The sequence below is a fragment of the Pelodiscus sinensis genome, chromosome 5, assembly GCF_052426305.1.
Source record: "Pelodiscus sinensis isolate ZL-2025 chromosome 5, ASM5242630v1, whole genome shotgun sequence".
NCBI lineage: Eukaryota > Metazoa > Chordata > Testudines > Trionychidae > Pelodiscus > Pelodiscus sinensis.
This window is the reverse complement of record NC_143056.1, coordinates 31,153,086-31,175,498: the sequence shown is the minus strand read 5'-3', so window position 1 is coordinate 31,175,498 and position 22,413 is coordinate 31,153,086. Positions and strand designations below refer to the sequence as shown.

General features: G+C 48.1%; 1 protein-coding gene across 1 annotated transcript in view; it reads right to left on the bottom strand.

Annotated features, from left to right (window-relative positions):
* The window catches only part of CATSPERB (catsper channel auxiliary subunit beta), a 140,935-nt gene that overhangs the window by 74,496 nt on the left and 44,026 nt on the right, over window positions 1-22,413 (bottom strand). The window contains exons 10-16 of the mRNA XM_089778257.1: window positions 21,826-21,858; window positions 21,161-21,227; window positions 17,496-17,542; window positions 16,355-16,507; window positions 15,267-15,419; window positions 7,444-7,588; window positions 529-680 (exon numbers count right to left, since the gene is read on the bottom strand). Coding sequence (XP_089634383.1) covers window positions 529-680; window positions 7,444-7,588; window positions 15,267-15,419; window positions 16,355-16,507; window positions 17,496-17,542; window positions 21,161-21,227; window positions 21,826-21,858 — 750 coding nt within the window. The remainder of the gene's footprint in view (window positions 1-528; window positions 681-7,443; window positions 7,589-15,266; window positions 15,420-16,354; window positions 16,508-17,495; window positions 17,543-21,160; window positions 21,228-21,825; window positions 21,859-22,413) is intronic.

Here is a 22,413-nt window from a genome sequence, read left to right as displayed (position 1 = left end):
TAGTACAAGGTAAAAGACTGTATTTCACAGGGGAAGGCCTTATTTAATTATCCATGACGCATTTTTCATAGCCATGAATTTGACAGGGCTATGTATGTGAGTTGGGTGATTTAGCTCTCTTCCATTTAAGGTAAAATCCACTCATATGTCAAGAGCATACTCAAAGTCCTCTGCCCCATTCAAGTACATCATTGCACCATCTATTAGCAAGGAAAGGCCTATGCAAACCTGTGCTGACCCTATATAGGATGGCCAGACAATGTTGTTTGAGGTGGAATGTGGAAATTGACTACTGGAGACACACTGACTTGTACTCATCATAAAAGCAAAGAACAGATTATGACTTATTCCAGGTCATGGACTAGAAACACAGAAATGGTGGAAGTATAGCAGCCTTGCAGCTCATCCAAGGGATGAGGGTGGATTCCCTCCACCTCCTAGTACAAAACTTGAACTTTGTGCCTGGGGAGGAAGGAGATGGGATAAATGTATCCTAAACCAATTTGATAATTTCATTATACAGCTAACCTGTACTAGGGTGATAACATCAAGCAGGCTTATTTCCAGACTATCAGAGACCGATTTATTCAGAGAAATTATGTTTAAAGACCCCAAGTGGTCATAGTATAAATTGAAAACATGGAATGCTGATGTTGTAAGCCGGGCATATCTTTCTAAACCTACAAAGAAAGAATATAAGACACTATATTGAAAATGGACCATATGCACAAACAAAACTTGGTAGCATAGTGAGTTTAGGTTTATTGCAATAAAGTAGAAGGGTACTGCTGGTTTCTGAGGAAGCTGTGATGACTCAGGATGATACTTTTTTAAAAATCTGAGAAACAAGCTTATAGTAAGCTAATAAATAAAAAAATATTTAGAACAAAATCACAATCAAATGTAACTGAATGATTATCTCCTATAGCACATACTATTTAAGGTCCTGAATCCTGTACTGAGTAGGGATGTAAGCGACTAGTTGACTACCCGATAACATATGATTATCAGGTCATTGAGTAGTGACTTGACTAATCACTTCCCCCCTTTGCTGCCTCTATCAGAGAGAGACAGCAAGGGGGAGAGCAGGAGCTGGTTCCCCCCAGTGCTTAAAAGCTGGTTCCCCCCAGTGCTGCCTCGAGTAGGCAAAAGAAGCAAAGGTGTAGTGGGGGACTGGCGCAAGCCAGGAATCAGCCAATTCTTGGGCTTACTCCCAGTCCTCCCCTTCGCCACTGTGTCTCTGCTTTTTAAATGTATTAAGAGCCAGGTGGGGGGACCGGGAATGAGCTGGAACAGCTGATTCCCAGCTCATGCTGTTCCCCCCTGTCAAGGGGTACGCCCCCGTCCAGAGGCTCGGCCCCCTCCGACCGGGCCTATACGGTACTCCAGAGTCCCTAGGCCCAGGCCCCGGCCCTTCTATTAGGGTATGCACGGTAGCAGAGTCTCAACACGAAAGTCTCGGCCCTTCTATCAGGGCATATATGGTAGCAAAGTCCCACCACAAAAGTCTCGGCCCTTCTATCAGGGCATATACGGTAGCAGAGGCCTAGTTGCTCTGCGAAGCCTCCCCTGGCCCGGGGTCTGTTTGTCCAGGGTAGGGGAAAACGGGTGGTAGGGGGACCCGGGCCCTCCCTCTCCACCGGGTCCCAGCCCAGGGCCCTTTAGGCAGGGTCTATGGCTCCTGCCGGCTTGGCGGGGGATCCGGCCGATACACGCCGAGCCAAACTTTGTATCCCTTGCCCTGGGCTGCTTCCTACCACGCCCTGGTTCCCCCCGGGCCCCTTCGCCTCTCAGGCAGTACCTGTCGGGGTTGAGGGCGCGCTCCTGCCACTCAGGGCCAGCGGCTGCTTTCTCCGTGTCCCGGTTCAGCGCGGGCGACGACTCTGGACCCAGCAACTGCAAGAACTCCGGTCCGGCCTGGTCTCCTCCTTCTCCCTGGGGCCTCCCCGCCTGCTGGGCTCCTCCTGCCTTTATACCCGGCCGCTGTTGGGAGCATGCCCAGCAGGGTCGGAGGGGCGGGGCCTTCTCTGCCAGCTGGGCCTGAGCTACCTCCTGCTCGTTAGTGCGGGGCCTGTCCGCCCCGTCACACGCCTCCCCCCTTAAATGGGTAGTTACCGTCTGTTTTGCCCAGGTTTCTTCTTCTCCTAATCGGGAAAAGAAATCAGCATTCATATGAGTCTTACCCGGGCGGTGGGCCACTTCAAAATCGTATGGTTGCAGTGACAAATACCATCGCATTATCCGAGGATTCGTGTCTTTCATACTATGTAGCCATCTCAGAGGGGCGTGGTCCGTGACCAGTCGGAAGTGGCTACCTAACAGGTAATACCGGAGTGCATCTGTGGCCCACTTTACGGCCAGCGCCTCTTTTTCAATCGTGGAATATCTCTGCTCCCGGGGAAAAAGCTTCCGGCTCATATAGAGCACCGGATGCTCTTCGCCGTCCACTTCTTGGGCTAGCACGGCTCCTAGTCCTCTCTCAGAGGCGTCCGTCTGGAGGATAAAGTCTTTAGCAAAGTCTGGGGGGAACAACACGGGCTCTTTTACTAGTCGTTGTTTCAATGCGTGGAAAGCCTCTTCACATTCTGGTGTCCATTGTACCTTTGTCGGCATGGAATTCCGAGTCAGGTCCGACAGTGGTGTCGCCAATGTTGAGAAGTCCGGTATGAATCGGCGGTAGTAACCTGCCAGTCCCAGAAATTGCCGAATCTGCTTCTTCGTTGTCGGCCTCTTCCACTCCTGGAGGGCTTGTACCTTGTCGACTAAGGGTCTCAACGTCCCCCTCCCCACCGTGTATCCCAGATAAGTCACCTCCCTTCGTCCCAAGTGGCATTTCCCGGGGTTTGCCGTGAGGTTCGCGTCCTCGAGGGCTTTTAATACTGCTTCCAGATGTTGAAGGTGCTCCGGCCACGTTTGGCTGTAGACGACTATATCATCTATGTACGCGGTGGCGTATAGCTGGTGAGGGCGTAATAACCGGTCTACTAAACGCTGGAAGGTGGCGGCCGCCCCGTGGAGGCCGAAGGGCATTGTGATGAACTGGTACAGCCCGAACGGGGTGGGGAAGGCAGTCTTTTCCTTGGAGGTCGGGGTCAACGGGATTTGCCAATAACCCTTGGTTAGGTCTAGGGTGGAGAGGTACCGCGCTTTTCCCAGCCTCTCGAGTAACTCATCCACGCGTGGCATGGGGTAAGCATCAAATCTTGAGATGGCATTGACCTTCCGGAAATCAATACAGAAGCGCATCGTCCCGTCGGGTTTTGGGACAAGCACGATGGGGCTGCGCCACTCGCTGCGAGATTCCTCAATCACTCCCATCTCCAGCATCGCCTGGAGTTCTCTTTCCACCAGCCCCCACATCTTCCGAGGTAGCGGACGGTGTTGGTCCCGAACCCGTTGGCCTGGTAGGGTGCTTATATGATGGCTTATCCCTCTGGTCCGGCCTGGCTGGGAAGATAAGACGTGGGCGTATTTCTGGACCAAGCGGGATAGCTCGTCTTTTTGGCCCGGGCTCAGTTCTTCCCCCAGAGTGGCCGGTTGATCCGGGGGTGGGTCGGCGGCCGAAGGCCCCAAGTCTTCATCAGGTGGGGAGGGATTGATCACGAGTCCTTCCTGCACTTTCCATTTTTTTAGTAAGTTTACATGGTATATCTGTAGTCCCTTCTTCCTCCCCGTTAACCTCACCTCGTAATCGACAGGCCCCACTCGGCGTACCACCTCAAACGGCCCCTGCCATTTGGCTAGTAACTTGGACTCTTGCGAGGGTAAAAGAAGGAGCACCCGGTCGCCCGGCTCAAACGTCCGTAGTTTTGTCCCTCGGTCGTAGTATCTGGCTTGAGTTTCTTGAGCCTGTAAAAGGTTAGTTCGAGCGAACTCGCCTAACTTCTGCAAGCGCTCCCTCAATTGCAGCACGTAGGGGACCGTTCCCATCACCCGGGACTCCTGCCCCTCCCAATCCTCTCTCAGGAGGTCAAGGATCCCCCGAGGTTGTCGCCCATATAGGAGTTCAAAAGGGGAGAACCCCGTAGAGGCCTGCGGTACCTCCCGCACCGCGAAGAGTAAGGCTGGCAACATCTTGTCCCACCCCCGGGGGTCCTCTTCTACAAATTTGCGGAGCATTGATTTCAATGTCCGATTAAAACGTTCCACCAGTCCGTCTGTTTGGGGATGGTATACGGTCGTCCGTAGTGCGTGGATGTTTAACAACCGGCACAGCTCGGCCATCAGTTTGGACGAGACATTGGTGCCCTGATCAGTCAGTATCTCTTTCGGTATCCCCACTCTAGAGAATACCTCCAGGAGTTCCGCGGCTATAGTAGCGGCGGTGGTGTTCCGTAAGGGCACTGCCTCGGGATACCGGGTGGCATAGTCCACTATAACGAGGATATATTGGCACCCCGAGCTAGCCTTCTCGAGGGGCCCCACCAAGTCCAACCCGATCCGCTCAAAGGGGACCCCTACCACTGGTAGAGCCACCAGGGGGGCCTTGGGTACCCCCTTTGGGTTGGTGCGCTGACATTCGGGGCAGGATTCGCAGAACTCCCTCACCTCCCGATGGATCCCGGGCCAAAAGAACCTCTGGGCCACCCGCTGCAGCGTTTTCTCACGGCCCAGATGTCCTGCCCAGGGACTGGCATGGCCCAATCGCAGTACCCCCTTTCGGTACCTGGCGGGGACGAGGAGCTGCACGGATTCCTCGCCCGTCTGCGGGTCTAGGGCCACTCGGTAAAGCCTGTCGTTTCGGACCTCAAACCTCGGTCCTTGCTGACCCCGTTCGCCTCCGAACTCTTTGTCCTCAGCCTCCTGGATTTGTTCCCAGGCTCGGCTCAACGTTAAGTCCTCTCTCTGGTCTCGCATAAAGTCTCCCCGGGCGTCTAGCCACTCCGTCTCTTCCTCCTCTATGGGCGGGGTTGGGGTTTCTGCTGAGCCCGACGTCCCGGCCCTAACTCCCGGTTCGTCCTCGGGTTCGGGGTTCTCACCTTGGGCCACCACCGTCCCTGTGCGAGGCCTTCTTCCGGTTTCGGGAGGGTCCTGCTGGGCCCACTCTTGGACCAACCTGCGGAGACCAGGCCAATCTCGCCCCAATATTACCGGATACGCCAGCTGTGGGGCCAACCCTACCCGACAAATCCTCTCCTCGCAGGCATCCGCAACCCTCACCCAGGCCGTCGGGTAGGCCTTTATATCCCCGTGCACACACTGTAACAGGACTGGCCCCCCTGCGGGTTCGGGGCTCTTTACCAGGCTCTCCTGTACCATGGTCTGGCTACACCCGGAGTCTATCAGGGCTCTGACGAGAGTCCCTTCTACCCGTACCTCCACTACGGCCTTTGCCGGCCCATTTTCCCGGGCCCTGTGCCCTACAGTCGGTACCTGGGCGTATCCACTGGCCTCGGTTGTCTCCGCCTGCAGACTCCGCGCCTGGGAGGCTAGTAACCCTTCCTTTAGCTCCTGGAGCAGCTGCCCTTGTTGCTCCAGTTGTTGCGCTACCCACTGCTGCAACGCCCGGCTCAGCTGCAGGAGTTGCCCCCTCTGCCTCTCAGCCGCCTTTTCTATCCATCTCACCACCTCCGTTTCGCTCTCCGCCCGGTTGGGGCATTCACCCCACCGTTCCTCCCCTAGGTTCAGGGGTGGTATGCCCACATTCTCCACCATGTTGTCAAGGGGTACGCCCCCGTCCAGGGGCTCGGCCCCCTCCGACCGGGCCTATACGGTACTCCAGAGTCCCTAGGCCCAGGCCCCGGCCCTTCTATTAGGGTATGCACGGTAGCAGAGTCTCAACACGAAAGTCTCGGCCCTTCTATCAGGGCATATATGGTAGCAAAGTCCCACCACAAAAGTCTCGGCCCTTCTATCAGGGCATATACGGTAGCAGAGGCCTAGTTGCTCTGCGAAGCCTCCCCTGGCCCGGGGTCTGTTTGTCCAGGGTAGGGGAAAACGGGTGGTAGGGGGACCCGGGCCCTCCCTCTCCACCGGGTCCCAGCCCAGGGCCCTTTAGGCAGGGTCTATGGCTCCTGCCGGCTTGGCGGGGGATCCGGCCGATACACGCCGAGCCAAACTTTGTATCCCTTGCCCTGGGCTGCTTCCTACCACGCCCTGGTTCCCCCCGGGCCCCTTCGCCTCTCAGGCAGTACCTGTCGGGGTTGAGGGCGCGCTCCTGCCACTCAGGGCCAGCGGCTGCTTTCTCCGTGTCCCGGTTCAGCGCGGGCGACGACTCTGGACCCAGCAACTGCAAGAACTCCGGTCCGGCCTGGTCTCCTCCTTCTCCCTGGGGCCTCCCCGCCTGCTGGGCTCCTCCTGCCTTTATACCCGGCCGCTGTTGGGAGCATGCCCAGCAGGGTCGGAGGGGCGGGGCCTTCTCTGCCAGCTGGGCCTGAGCTACCTCCTGCTCGTTAGTGCGGGGCCTGTCCGCCCCGTCACACCCCCACTACGACTTTATTGTTTCCATTTTATTGAATAATTGTGTAGTTTTATATAGTTCATGGAAATTCCATCAACTACTCAATTAGCCGATTACCTGCAATTTACCATCCCTAGTACTGAGCACTGTAGTCAGCCTTTGTGTTCTTTATCATCATGACGCTCTGTGTGGGACAGGGGATCTATGCATACAACCACACTGCTGTCTCAAAGGCCCAAAGCTCAGGCAAGTCTCAGGCCCAAGCCCTGCAATTTGTGAAGTCAATAACAAAATTCGCACCGACTTCAATAATGTGTGTATTATTGATGCTCAGCCCAATCAGATTGTCCGCTTTGCAGTTTAGATGTGTATGTTAATCAGGGCCATCTTTAAGATTTATGGGGCCCTACTCAGTACTATAAAACTGGCCAATGGCAGCTGGAGTGGGATGATAAGTTTTTAGAGTTGTGATTTTATAATCTTCAGCAACACACTACTAATGAAATATTTTAAATCAAAATTTAAATTAAGGTTCTTTAGACTAACACAGTAAATTCAGAAACTGACAGGGGTTGACAAATGCCTGTTAAGTGGCTTCATTACCACTTGAATGGCTCTTCCACAGGTCTTGCAGCCTTTTTCACTTTTAAGTTAACTAGATCCTCTCCAGAGGAAGCAGAGCCACAGAGCAGAGATAGGAAGAGGCAGATGGGTGGACATTAAGACCCAGTGATGCCCCAAATTTTCAGGTGTCCTATGCAACTGCGTACAGGTAAGGATGGCTTTGATGTTACTCCTGTTGCCACAATACAAAGAGCTTTTCCAACCAAATGAAAGTGCATTCAGAACTTAATGGTAGGTATGAACTGGATGTATTATTTTTTGTATCTGTTTAAAATATTTCTTGTATCCCTTCAGCCAAGGTACTTCAAACTAATGGTAACAAAGAACTCTCTTGAAATATTTTTCATGGAGAATGGTTAGAAAAGCAGTTGCCCTGGGTCAGTTCCTGACCACTACAGAACTAACTCTGAATTCCTCACCTGCTTTAGCAAAGAAGATGCTTTCCTTGTCTGTCACAAATGCAATTGATTGACTATAAACACACATATTTGTTTTTATAATTATTTCATTCTCCAGAGTGATTAACAACATAAAAGTGTTGCCTCCATCATCAGAAAACCAAACCTATGGAAAAAAAACAGTTGTGACAGTTGAACTTCTGCCCGCATTCACAGTTTGTTCATAGGATATTATACAGACAATCTTTTTCAAATTAGCATTTGCTGGAAATAATCAAAGTAAATACAAATGTAGCCTCACAGTTATAAAAATGCAATGCATTTGATTACATACATAGGTAAGTATTACAGAAATATCAAGCTGTCCCAAAATCTACAACTTGGTGTTTTTTAGAAAATAATCCCTACTTGGCAAACAAAGTTTCATTGTGACTAAAATGTGTTCATAATTAACTAGAACTCACTTGAGAATTCTCCTCCACCATACCTGAATTAAAGGCTTACCCTACTTAAACTAAGAAGTACCTCACTTCACAAAGTCACACTTGATTTAAATGAGACCATTCACAGACCCTGTTTAGCAGGAGCAAGGGCTGCAGAATCAGGCAGAGAGAGTTACTCACCTTGTGCAGTAACATCTGTTTTTCAAGATGTGTGTCCCCGTGGGTGCTCCATTCAAGGTGCTGGGCTTGTCCCGGTGCTGTAAACGGAGAATCTTCCTTAGCAGTAGCCCTTCCGGCTCGCGAATGAGCTCCTGCTGTCTCGCGCCGTTTGCGCTGTTACAGCTGAGCATGGGCCGGCTTGTCAGTTTCCTCCAAACTGGGAGCATCTGAAAGATAAAAACAGAGGCTCTGAAGCAGGGAGGAGAGTGGGTCATGGAGCACCCACGGGGACACACATCTCGAAGAACAGACATTACTGCACAAGGTGAGTAACTCTCTCTTCTTCATCGACTAGTGTCCCCGAGGGTGCTCCATTCGAGGTGAGTACACAGCAGTGGTCCAATGCTATCAGTGTGCTTCGGACTTATGGTCTCTATGCTGTGGCCAGAACTGCCTGTGCCACTGCTGAATTGTTCTTCAATATTTTCGCGAGGGCATAGTGTCTGGCAAAGGTAAGAGCAGATGACCAAGTTGCTGCACGGCATATGTCCTGCAAGGGCAAACCTTTAAGGTAAGCAATGGATGCGACCATGCCTCTGGTGGAATGGGCATGAGGCCGTCTCAGTAAAGGTTCGTGCCGTAGGGCATAACAATGTGTGATGCAAGAGATGATTAAGTTGGAAATACATTGTGTGGAGAGCCGTTGGCCTTTCGAACGCTCCGCCGTGGCTATAAGACGACGCTGAGACTTCCTAAAAACATGCACTCTGTCCAGATAAAAGGCCAGCGCTTGCCTGACATCAAGCATATGTAGACATGAATCTTCTGGTGAAGAATGTGGCTTTGGATATTGTGGAAGCAGGAAAAGGGAATAACGGAATTTGTGTGCAGCCATCTTGGTCTTGTTAACAAGAGAGCAAGAGTCAGGCTAAGTCTGTGGCCTGACAAGGCGAGAGCTGTAATTAGATGCTGCCTTTGCCTCTCACCTCCATACTGAGATAAGGATAGAATGCTGACTCTGGCAGCCATCCTTAGGTAGAGAATGTAATCAAGGACCTGCTGAACAGGTAAGGACAGAGGGTCAAAGTTCCTCGCTACACACTAAGATTGGAACCAATACCATTTGTAGAAGTAGGTCTTGCGAGTGATTAGGCACCTGCTGTTTATCAACACATGTCTCTCTGCCTGAGAGCAGGTCATCTCTGGCGGTTGGAGCCAGCTAGGAGCCATGCCGTCAGGTGCATGCGGTCGATGTCTGGAAGAACCATCGCACCGTGCTGTTGAGAGAGTAAATTGGACAGCCTTGGTAGTCGTCATGGCTGAGCCATGAACATTCTCGACAATTGAGTCAGCCAAGTCTGTTGGGGCCAAAAGGGAGCTATGAAAATCACTGTTGCGCCCTCCAATGTTATCTTCTCCAGCGCCCTTGGAATGAGAGGAAGCGGAGGAAAAGTGTAGAGCAAATGGTGACAACTCCAGTTGAGTAGGAAGGTATCCCCCAAGGAATTCATGCCGACGCCCGCTTGCGAGCAATAACGATGACACTTTCTGTTGTGATGGGTGGCAAAGAAGTCTATACTCGGGAACTCCCAGAGATGGAAAAGGTTGCGAACAACTTCGTTGTGTGACTCCCATTCGTGTTGGGGAAGAAAGTGTCTGCTGAGGGTGTCGGCGATGACATTGTCCATGCCGGGAAGGTATGATGCAGTCAGGGTTATACCGTGCCCAATTGCCCAGTTCCACAGACATATAGCCTCCGCGCAAAGGGGGCATGAGCATGCACTGCCTTGACTGTTGATATAATAAACCGTGCATATATTGTCGGTGAGAACGTGAACCGTAAGACCTCGGATCATGTGGAGGAAGTGCCTGCAGGCATTGAGTACAGCTCGCAACTCAAGGAAGTTTATGTGCGGAGTCGACGTAGGTCCAGGATAGGTCTCCAACCACCTGACTTCTTCTGGGTGAAGAAGTACAGAGAGTAAAAGCCTCTCCCTCAGAACAGAATGGGTACCCTCTCCACTGCCCCTATGGTAAGTAGTCGAGAAACCTCTTGATGTAGAAGAGTCTCATGAGAGGGGTCCCTGAAAAGGGATGGGGAGGGTGGGAGTGGGGAGGGATTGGGTTGAAAGGAATGGCATATCCTGAAGAGACTATGTCGTTGACCCAGTGGTCAGTGGAAATCAGAGACCAACTTTGTTGATAAGGCCTCAGCCGATGATGGAATAAAGCTTGCGGATTGTGTAGAGCCTCCGTCAAAGGGGTGATGCGCAGTCCCTCAACCGACATGTCAACTTTGCTGCCGCCCCTACTGGTGGCTGGGCACCTTGTTAGGTTGTTGTCTTCATTTCTGTTGGCGTTGTTTTGGTCTCTGCTGCTCGTATGGTTTGGTACAGAATGTCGCGTAAGAGAAAAGTCTCTGTTTGTTATTGGGCATATATCTCTTGTACTTATATGGAGGCGTGTACATCCCCAGCATTCTCAACGTCATGCAGGAGTCTTTGCCTGAGTGGAACACCTGATAGGTGGATTGAGCAAACAGAGACTGATGATCAAAAGGTAAGTCTTCTACCTTGTTTAGTAGATCTTTAGGGGCAGCAGCTTGATGTAACCAGGACGCACAACGCATGACTACAGCAGAAGCTGTGGCTCTAGCTGCTGCATTGGCTGTGTCCAGAGAAATCTTCAACGCTGTTTGAGTTATTGCGTAGCCCTCCTGTATTACTACCTTTAAGATTTGATGCTTAGAGTCCGGTAAATGTTCTAGAAGAGGGACTAATTTTGAATAATTGTCAAAATCATGATTTGCGAGGGGAGATGCATAATTACACATTCAAAGAGCTGAGGTGGCAGAAGACTATACTTTCCTGCCTAAAATGTCCAAGCATTTAGCCTCTTTGTCGCTTTTGGTGTTTTTAGTTTGCGTCGTCTTGGATCTCTGTTGTGCGGCATCCATGAGGAGACAATTAGACTGGGAGTGAGTGAACAAGAAGTCTGTACCCTTCTGATTTATAAAATATTTTTTATCCGACCTTTTATTGGTTGGTAAGGAAGCGGATGGAGTCTGCCAGATATCACTGGCAATCTCCAAAATAGCCTCATCGAAGGGGAGTGCCAGAATCGACTTTTGTGAAGGTTGTAAGTTCTTCAGCAAAGGGTGTTGTTTTTGCTGTACATCTGTAGTTTGAATGCCCTGAAATTGAGCAACCCTCTTAAAGAGCTCTTGAAATTGCTTATGGTCTTCCGTGGGAGATAGCTCTCCAGGGAAGACTGCGTTGTCCGGCGATGATGATGAATGGTTGGCTGGAGAATCAGGGCTCCGTGGTTTCCTGTTCGGGGTGTGATTATCCTCATGTTCACTGTGGTTAGAAGCTGAGGTAATGTCCTCCGCAGGTGTTAGTGGAGCTGAAGGAGAGGGTACATGAAGTGGAGACACTGGGCAACTGGACTGTGGAGATCATGAATGCGGGTATCGCCTACTATGGGAGGAAAGATGGTTGTCATAATAATGGTCAGATCTCTGATGGTGAGTTGGGGAACGTCTTGGAGAGTATCCTCTGGATGCCTTGTATCGACGTGAATATCCTGCGGGTCCTTGAGGATCTTGGTGAAATAGATCTATCAGAATAACAAGATGGAGATCGAGAATAGTGAGAATAGTGACGTCGGTAATAACGCCATGATGGTGAACGACGAGGTGACCTATGGTAATGATCTCTGGTGGAGGCATAATGAGGAGCGTGATGGTTGCCCAAGCCAGTGACCAGGGTCCCAGAGAGAACACAGCTCCGTTTGGTGTGGGGGAAGGTGTCTGAACACATTGTGATTTATGTTGTGCCTTAGCTGGCACCAAAGAGTTAAGAGGGGAAGACGGTGCCGTTTGAAGTGGAATGGACAGCAATGAAACAGCCCCAATAGAACAGCTGCTATGCGGGTGAATCAGTGGTGCCGCAGGAGCTGACAGCTGTACTGGTGCTGGAGGAGGCTGTGCCAGTGGAGAGAGCTGCGTGGTGCCAATGCTTGCCTGTGGTGCTGGTGCTGGTGCTGTTGCTTGCGTCACCATGGAGAGTGTGACTACAGCTGCCGGCACCGCAGCTATAGGAGCCAGCAAGGCCATGGTCGTCTGTGCATGCGCCACATAAGCCGGTGCCGGAGCCGCCATTACCGGCTACAGAGCAGCCGTTAGAGCCGTTGCCGGTGCTGATTCTGCCTGCGGCCCTTTGTAAGGAGCCAGCATCAGATCTTTGGGGCGGGCAAGGCTCGGGGCTGAAGCACTGCAGCCCTAGCCTGTCTTCTCAACTGGGTGCTTCGGCAGCGTGCCAGAGGTGCTCAGTCTGTCCCCTACACTCACTCTCTGCAACTGTCTAGCTGGCTTGTGGAGCTCTTTAGTGAGTGAGCGAGCTGTGTGAGTCCCAGAGGCAGTGGAGGATGGCTCGCTCACATTGAGAGTCTGCAGGGGACTTGGGCATCACTTGGGGAGGGAGCAGAGGCATAACAGGGAGGGCAAGCGGATGGGGAATGGGCATAGCATGGGGGGCAGGAGGAGGGAAGCCAGGAGCAGAGGCATCAGGTGGGTCTGCCATCATGCAGGACATGATGGCACACATGTTGTCACATCGCTGCATCAGCTGGTCTCAAGCGCGGTCCCGCCTCTACACGTCTGTGTGGATCTTGTACATCAGGATCTGGTGGATGTCGCAAAGGACACTGATGTGCTGGTGCATCAGGTCTTCATCAACCCTGGCACACCTTTGGGTCCCCCAGGCTCTGGCAGGTGGCTGCGGTGGTATGGCTCACTCCTCAGTCCTGGCAGGTCCGTTTGTGGGGAACACACCAGAGGGAGAGGCAATCAGTCATCCATGCAGACACTGTCCCTGAGGCCATGCCCTCCTCTGTGAGCAGTGGCCAACAGTCCGCGGCCCAGAGAAGGGGGATGTCCCAGGTGCAAGGCCATGTGTGGCCTCCCCAGTGGGCCATGCCTCCTTACAGGGGCCCCAACGTGCCCAGAGGACCATGCTGCTCATTCCCCACTCCCGGCCCACAAACAAGCAGCAAAGGGAAGTGTCTGACCACAATGGGATCCCCAATAGGTGGCAGAGGAGGTGGGAGCAGCCTGGTCCTCCCTGGGGTCCGCACACAAAGGTGCAGCTGGCAGTGCTGTCTGTGGGAGTGGCTGCTGCTTTGCATGTGCAGGCATGCTCATGTGCTGTGTGTGGCACTCCTTGGTCTTTGGGGGGGGTCGTGCCTGTGCGCTTGTGGCTAGCCTGCTTCCAGCCATGGCAGGTGCTGAGAGGGCCCCCTCTCCATGGCAGGATGTGTGTGACCTCCTCTGAGCCTGGGGGCAGGATCCCACCCATACTCAGGGGCTGCCTGCTATGTCCATGTGCTGCACAGTAACGCAGCACATGGTTGCACGTACACAGACAGCATGATGTCCAGCCTGAGCAACACTCACCCCCTGCATCCTGTGCACCCACCTCTCCTGCCCTGTATGTGTGACAAAGTGAGACCACTCACCTGAAGATCCCTCCCAGGCTTCTGAGGAGGCCTGGGAGACATCCTGGCTCACAAGCACTGGCTCAAGGGAGACGGTCATGGTGCCCGTCTCCTCCTCTGCCATGGCCAGCTGGCCTTGGTCCTCCTGCCCCATGAAGATGGGTGGGGAAGACATTTCCCCACCCCCCAGAATCTTGTGTAGCTCCTTGTAATGGGGGAAGGTGTGGGGTCTTGCCCCTGAGTGCGAGCTGTACTCTCTGGCCCAGACATATTCCTGGAGGAGCTCCTTGACCTTACTCTTGACCTGTTCCAAGGTCCAGGTTGGGTGTCAGTGCTCAGGCAGGGAGTTGGCCATCCAGCCATTAATGTCTGCATTTCTGCACTTGGCCTGGGGATCCTGTAATATCTCCTCCTTGCCCCACAGTTCGAGGAGGGACTGGATCTCCCACACCTCTTCGTCCCCCTGGCACCTCTTCATCCCCCTGGGTGGGTCCTGGGACCCCCGGAGCTGCTCCCTGCATGGGCCAGGAGGCTCAGCCATCAGTGAGCAGGCCTGTGGCAGGGAAAGCCACATGGTGAAGTGCTGCTTTCTGGCCAGCTTCCTGCCACAAGACTTGTCTGGGGTACCTGCAGCTTGAAGAGGGGCCAGGAGACAGGAACTATAGAGCTGTGATTACTTTGTATGGAGTGGCCTCCAGGGCACCTGTGCTATTTCCTGAAGGCTTCTTCTTTCAAAAAAAAAAAAAAAACCCTCTCCTCCCCGTCCACACACACTTTTTTCCCAAAGAGCTCTTTCAGAAAAAGGTTTCTTCCTCGTAGAATGAGGATTACCAAAGTTGGAAAAAACTCTCTGTTCTTTTGATTTACTATCGAAAGAATGCAATTGCAGTGTGGATGTTCCTCAAGTTTTGTTGGAAAAACGGCTGTTTTTCCAACAAAACTCTGTAGCGTAGTCATATCCTGAGTGAGCCACCATTGGAGAGTCAGCGTGTTGCAGTGGAATTTCCCTGCTGTCTCAGTAGCTAGAACAAGCCACTAATAGGGCCCTAGGGTGATGTCCAGTGGATCCCCCTGCAGGGAGATGTAAACCTTTCCCTTACCTACTCCCCCACGAATAGACTCTGACTATAGGATCACGTGGGAACTACTGAACTGTGTGGCCTTGCCAAAAGTGGCGAGGTAGAGACTGAGACAAGTGGGTCACGTGGTAACTATTGAACTATGCTGCCCTGCCAATAAGATTCCTACGAGGGGTCTATAGCAGTGTTTCTTAAACTATGTTCCGTGGAACCCTGGTGTTCCGTGAACAACTCGCAGGTGTGCCGCGACCTCTTTTTTTTTGGTCTTTTTTTGTCTGACAATAATTTTTTTTCAAGAAAATTTTCATAGGTGTTCCACATAAAAAAATATTATTGTTTGGTGTTCCGTGGTCTCAAGAAGTTTAAGAAACACTGGTGTAGAGGGAAGGAGCAGACAGACTTTGGGAGCGAAATTAGAAGCCCCAGCTGGGGAGAAAAAGGAGAGTCCACCAGCATGACAGACGTGAGGTGTGCCCTTTAACTCTGGCCCTGGACAAAGTCCTCACCTCAGCTGCATGACATAGTTTCCCATTTTCATCTTGCTCCTGCTGAAGCTGATAGGCGTTTAACAAACATTTCTTCAACAGGAACACAGCTAGATCTTTCATTCCTAAAAATGATCATTAAAATCATAGTGCACTTCCATATTATTCCCATAGATACACACCTGGTTTCCATAAACATAGAGGAAGTGACTTCCTGGGTGAAAAAACATTCCAAAAGGCACAAAGTTAGGGTCTGGAAACCAGAATACAGGAAATTTTGTTTGCTTCTTCAGTTTGTGGTTTGTTATCTTGTACACTGAGACCATTGCTTTATTCTAAAGAGAAAAAGTTATTAGCCATAGACAGAGCCATTCACAGAGTCATTTAACCACAAGCATGCAGAACATTATAAGAGAAATAACGTACAGCACATTTAAGTCGTGTGAATTTGTCTGACTGGTGACAGTAATACACAGAACTCAGAGAGCAATCTGCACATTATCGTGTAACTGGGCATTTTGCTTTTTACTACCTAGTGTAATAGAAGCATTCACTAATTTCTCATAATCGAAGGGTAAGAATTTTGGGGCATTTAGAAAAGATGAAAATGTAAGTCCTGAATAGGGGGAAGAGGCTTGAATAAAGCAGAGGACTGAGAGCCAGGAATGCAGTGTTTGTTTCCAACTGTGCTGCAAGACATCCTGTGAATGGCAATTAAATATTTGCTATTCCTGGAAATATAGTTGCTGATAAAGAGCCATTTGCAGATAACCTTTTTCAGTGCAAGTCAATCCTGGGTTTATATTCAGAACTAAGAGAGAAATAGATCATCACTACTTTGCACTTCTGTAGAACATTCCATTCAAAGATTTCAAAAAGTGTCTGCAAACACTAGGGTGAAATTCATCACTAAGCCATCACTAAGCCAATGCACTACTTCCACACAGGCCTTGCTCTGGATTTCTGCATAGGGGAGATGAATACATTTTTATTATCCTCATTTTACAGATGGGGAAGCTACTGCAAAGAAAGCTGAAGTGACTTGCCCAAAAAGCAAACCAGTGAAAAAGTTAATGATAGAACTCAGCTCTCTTAAGATTCAGTTTCCTTCCTTTAACACTCACTGACACGGTTTGGCATCCTTCTTTCCATAAGATATTGTCTTGGATAGAACAGCATGGAAGGATGGGCAATTTAATTAATTTAAATTATAAATTAAAATTCAGATGTTGTAAATGGCTGAGATTGTGCTTGGAATTTCATACTGTACCTGAAGAGTTATAAGACCTACTCCAGTGTTCTGCTGATAGTCAACAAGAAATGCTACTACTCGGCTAGAAATTGTCTTTCCACCATGAAATTTATAGGGCAAGCAACTGTGCCAGTTTTTGTATGGATCATTACTATAGAAACAGGTAGATTCCTAAGAGGGAAAAAAATATGTGGTTAGATACTCAATATGGTTAAAGTCTGAATGGCTTTGTATGTAGTGTATCATAAGCCTGGTTTCAGAACAAAATGGAGAACCAGATGCTCAGCTAGTGTAATCTGGCTCAGCTCGTTTCATGTCAATGGAATTCCTGTGAGCATAAAACTTAATAAAACTACACAAGCCTTCACACAAATCCCTTCAGCAAGACCAATTCAGTTTTATTCTGATCCTGGATTTCTTCTTTTGAGCAGAAACTAACAACCTGTTGGAACCAAGCCAACTTCTATGTTGGATTTGTGATATGGACAAAGGGAACTATTCAGTAAATAGAAGTTAATGAGAATTTTCCTGGTATATTAAGGAAGTGGCTCAAGTAAACAATTGTAACTTTAGGCCCTTTTACCTGAAACCAGATCCACATAGACAGCCTTTTGTGCCCAAACAAAAGATAGGACTATGCAGCACTTTAAAGACTAACAAGATGGTTTATTAGGTGATGAGCTTTCGTGGGCCAGGCCCACTTCCTCAGATCAAATTGTGGCCCATGAAAGCTCATCACCTAATAAACCATCTTGTAAGTCCTGTCTTTTGTTTCAGCAAGACCAGACCAACATGGCTACATCTCTATTACTATTCTTTGTGCTCAAGTGGAACTTAATGACTTCAGTGGGATCATATTGGTTCTGGGGCCACCAGTATGACCCAATGGAAGTATCATCAGGGTCATAGTATGAGCTAAATGTTAATTAGATATTAATTTGGTAAACAGATTTAAAGCTAGGAAATTAACTGGGGAACATGTAGTGTGCCAACTTTTTACTAATGAGCTATGGCATCAAGACTACTTGTTCAGACAAAAAATGGCAAACAAATAAGAAGTAAAATGGAGAATATATCAGTGGGAATAATATTGCATTAGTACTGCAGTTACAATCAATCAACCAATGCAAATCTTACCTGGTTTACTGCATTACCTTACCTGACTTAATGTCTTATCTTTGTTGAATGAAATGCTAATGTAATCCTCTAGAGGAAAAAAAAAGAAAAGGAATTATCTGCAAGTGAACATCTGTGTTTCTAAAGCATAGGAAATCAGAAATAGCTGTAATATAGTTTTGCAAAAAGACCAATATTGTTTTATTTTGATGGGACAAATTTCTCAGAATTGGGGTCATTTTTTCAAAACACCCAAATACCTAACATAGTCAACACTTTAAAATAAAATCTTATCAGTTTATAAAACATATCTGCCTATCTATAGCTATACATTTTACTTACACACACACACACACACACACACACACACACACACACAGGTCATCACACAGAGAGAGGACCTATATCAGCTGATTTGGATTTAGGCAGGTTGGAAAGGTGGAAAAGGAATTATCTCTGTAATATGTGTCACATCACATCCAATCCTATAGAAACCCTTTCCTTGGGTTATCTGCAAGGTTCAATGTCCACCTAATTTTCCATCCCGCCAAAGTCTAGATAAGTAACACTGTATTCTCTTCCACCATTTGAAATTCCCCTTCTGGATTTGGATCAAATAACATCTTTGGTTGAGGAAGCTCCTAGTAAGGCTGCTCGGATCTGAGGTTAGCATCCATGGAGAGATAGGAAGCCTTTAAGTGGCAGACCATCTCAGGAGAATTCTTCAAAATCTGAAGATTAGAGTAGTAAAATAAAGAAATAACTTTTCATGCCTAAAATATTTTTCAGTCAAAGGATAACCAGAAAAAGATATAAATTGAAAAAGTGAAAACTTCTCTGTTGCAACACCAGATAATTTCCTAGCTACATTTTCATTACACCTGGTGAGAACTGGAAATGGTTGAAAGGTCACAAAGCACTGCTAAAAGGCAGATAAATACATGAGGAGCAATTTTTGGACAATTGTTTCTTTCATTTCTCCTTGATGAAGAGTATAGGAGGGGAGGTGGGTCTAAGAAAAGATACATGTACAGTAGAACTTCAGAGTTATGCACACCTCAGGAATTCCAGCCTGATTTTGACCCTGACTGCAGCCTGGTATTACCTCTGACCTCCAGTCTCTGACTCTGGCCTGACTCTGACCTCTTTTCCTGCCTCCTATTTCCTGCCTGGTTCTGTCTCTGATGGGAAGGTTACTAATCTTGAGCAGTAACTGGAGTTCTTCTTTGAGATGGTTGTCCCTGTGTGTGTTCCACCGTAGGTGCTTCAGCGCCACTCAGCGCCACTGAGGTTGGAGATTTGTGACAGCAGTACTCCTGGCCGGCCATGTGCATGGGAAGCTGTGTGTGTGTGTGTGTGTGTGTGTGTGTGTGTGTGTGTGTGTGTGTGTGTGTGTGTGTGTGTTCGTTCTGAGGAGGCAGCTGTGCATGTGCAGCTTCCCCCCTTCTTCCTCAGTTCCTTCTCAGACCTGGGTGTGTTGTACCCAAAGCAGAGGGGAGGAGGGTTGGTAGTGGAGCACCCATGGGGACAACCATCTCTAGGAACTCCAGTTATTGCACAAGGTGAGTAACCTTCCCTTCTTTTTCGAGGAGTGTCCCCATGGGTGCTCCACCTTAGGTGACTATGAAACAGTATTCTTATTAGGAGGCAGGAGCTTCGGCTGCTGAGGATCTGTGATGGACAATATTGTTTATTCAAATCTTGTATCAGCCTCAACAAATGTTTTGATTGCATAATGTTGCATAAAAATATGCATTGATGCCCATGTGGTGGCCCTGCATGTGTGTTCTGTAGGCACCCCATGTCGGAATGCTGTTGTGGCTGCCATGGCTCCTGTTGAGTGAGATCACATGTGGTGCCTCTCTCTGTTCTAGGGTATATGCCAGTTTTATGCAACCAGATATCCATTTTGATAATCTCTGCTTTGATATGGGTAGTCCCAGTGATCTCTCTGTAGATGAAACAAATAGTTGTGGAATCTTTTAAAACAAAATATAATAGGGTACAGGTAGCAAAGGGCCCAGTGCCGCTTCTGAGGCTTTGCGTTTTGCCTCTTGCAGCTTCTGTGAGGAATGCTGTGAGTGCTTTGGGTTCCATCTTTTTTCCTTAAAAAGCGACGAGGAGTCCTGTGGCAACTTATAGACTAACTTTTTTCCTTGTTGGTCCCAGTTGCCTGCTTCTTGTCAGACCCCATTTGTGGGGTTGCTGTTGTGGCATTTTTGTGGGGAGCACGCTTCCTCAATGAGGAGTCAGTCCCAGAGGAAGAATAGGGCCGTTTCTTATTTTTGTTGTTTTCACAGTCCCTAGGGCTTGACTCTGTATGCACCATTACTTCCGACTCTGTCCCAGGTGATATTTGTCTGAAGGAGTGGATTGCTCTAAGTCAGATTCTGACTGAGCTTTTTTCTCTATTTGCAGCATTTTGAGCTGTAGCTCCCTCGATCTCCTAGATTTGGCTGTAAGCTTTGGGCAACGTGCCCATCAGAAATTGAAAAGTATAGCCTGCAGCTCATACACCTTTAAATCCAGGTGAGCCCAGCATAGCCTAGAGAACCGGCAATGTGCAGGCTTAGATGGTGGCTTCTCGAGCTTGTCTGGCGATGCATCTTTTTTTTTTTTTAAGAGAGTAAAGAGGATAAATCAATTAGGAAGGATTTCTGAGATAAATTCTATGTAGGTGATAGGTAAAGGATGAGGTTGAAGGGAGACTGCTGATCAGCGACCACAGCTGACAGAGGTAGAGAAGGACTAGGGGAGCTGGCTGCGCTTGTGCAGCAGCCATCTCAGAACACACACATGGGTTACCAGGCACGTGGCTGGCCAAGGGTACTGCTGTCACAAATCTCTGACCTCGAGCTCAGCAGCGCTGAAGCACCTAAGGTGGAGCACCCACAGGGACACTCCTTGAAGAAGAACCTGACCTTACTTTGATCTTTAACTGTTCCCTAATGAACCTGACTCTAGCAATTCCTCTGATTCATGGTCCCTATTATCCCTGACACTTGTGGATTGTAGCCCAACTATGACTGCTAGGCCAGACTGCCTATACCCTGCTCCATTTTGTAGCTGTTTCTCTCTTGGAAGCTTTCAATCACCACGATCTCAAGGACAACCGAGCACTTACAGACAGAGGATCCCCGTAAAGGGCTTTTTCTGTACTTTGATCCAAAACCAGTTTTACAACTCAGTCCATCATAAGTTAACTTTATTTCATTTCCCTGTTTTTATGGGATTTTCTCTAAAAATAAAAATGGATTTTACACTTGCTGGGCATGAGACATTCTCCCAAGCAATGAGTGCAGTAACAGAATGAGCCTCTTGACAAGAGAGAGGCCTTTTATATCCTAGGGAGACCAGCAACCCCAAAAGGAAAAAAAAATTGTTCAAATCCCTCAATGGAAAAAAATTAACACAAAAATGTGCATGCACAACTGTTGACAGCATTGTGGTGCCCTTTGTCAAGGTGGCAGAAGGATTAGCCCTGCAACTGAAGACACTTTATAGTTAAAGGTTAGGATTTCCAAAAGATAGTCTGGTGCCCAAATTCCATGGGATATGGCTACCTAACTCCCTTAGGTCTCCATGAAAATCCCAGGTTAAGAGATTAACCTGAACACAATTCAATTAATAACTATGATTTACTATATTTTTTCCTTTTCTCCTGCCCGGTTTCATAGATTTACACATTTTCATATCTGAAATTCTCACCTTCATAGCTCTCTTTGTTAGCTAGACACTGAACATTATACCATACATTTGCTCTGAAATAATCATCCTATGAGAAAGAGGAAAATGCATAATTAAAATAATTAAATCCCCTGGTGATAACTTTTCTGTACATGAATAATAGGTTCATTTACATTAAAGAATCCTTCAAAGACACTATAGGTTACAGGGGGGTTGGGCTTGATCAATAGCATAGATAGGTGTAAATACAACTTGATGGAGAAAGATGAGTTGGAAATACAGCCACCTCATGAATCTCCAAGTCAGGACTCAGTAAGACCTGAACACAAAGCTGTAGAAGGTGTAATTTTTCTGATATATGAAACCCAAGCCATGATAAATGGTAGTCATTAAAAGATCCCTTGATAATGCTTTTCAGTGTCCACAATAAACTGTGAGAAAGTAAATTGTGCTTGCGTATAATTCCCTTTGAAGTTTCAATCAGGTGCAATATTATTTTTTATAGCCTGATTTAACTTAAAATGTTTTTGTGAACGGTTAGGCAATTGTGGTGTTTTAACCCAGAAACTTAAAGTACTTCTGTGGGTTTTTAAAAATACTAATTTCACTGGTGTGAAGTGATCTTACTTTGTGAACATGAAAAAGAAACAGAAAGTTAAGACGACTGCTTTTCCAAAGTCTCTCACCCTTTCAAAGCCACAGAAGCTAGGTTTGTTGAACTGGGGGGGAAAAAAAGCAAACATTAGTAAATCTAGTATGCAATCATGTAATTACATGCACCAGGGGATGAAATTAAGGTTGTATACACAACCTTAATTTTGAAATTTACTAAATGTTGAAAGCTTGACTTTGCAACCTTAATAATGTTAATTTAGCATAGTTTTTTTGTGTGTGTAATATACACATTAAAATTACCAATAAGGGAGGGCATTTCTTGGCAAACCATGAACAATAATTTTAAGCATATTCAATTTCTCCATCCAGGCATTAACAACTAAGAAATGTTTTCTTATCACTCCATCATTAAATGTGACATGATTAACAGAAATGACAGATGATTTGAGCTCCAGGGTTTAGATCCTAATTTGCTTTGGAACTTCAAGTTGTTGAGACATTTGATTCCAAGGCTTTGATTCAGGCCTATCACCAATATAAACTGACTGAAAAATCACTGGCTCTCCAGTCTGCAGTAACAAGTTGTAGAAGCATGTTCAGTAAAAATTATTTAAAAGTTTGTGGGATTTGTTTTGACAACTTATAATTAGAAGGTTTTA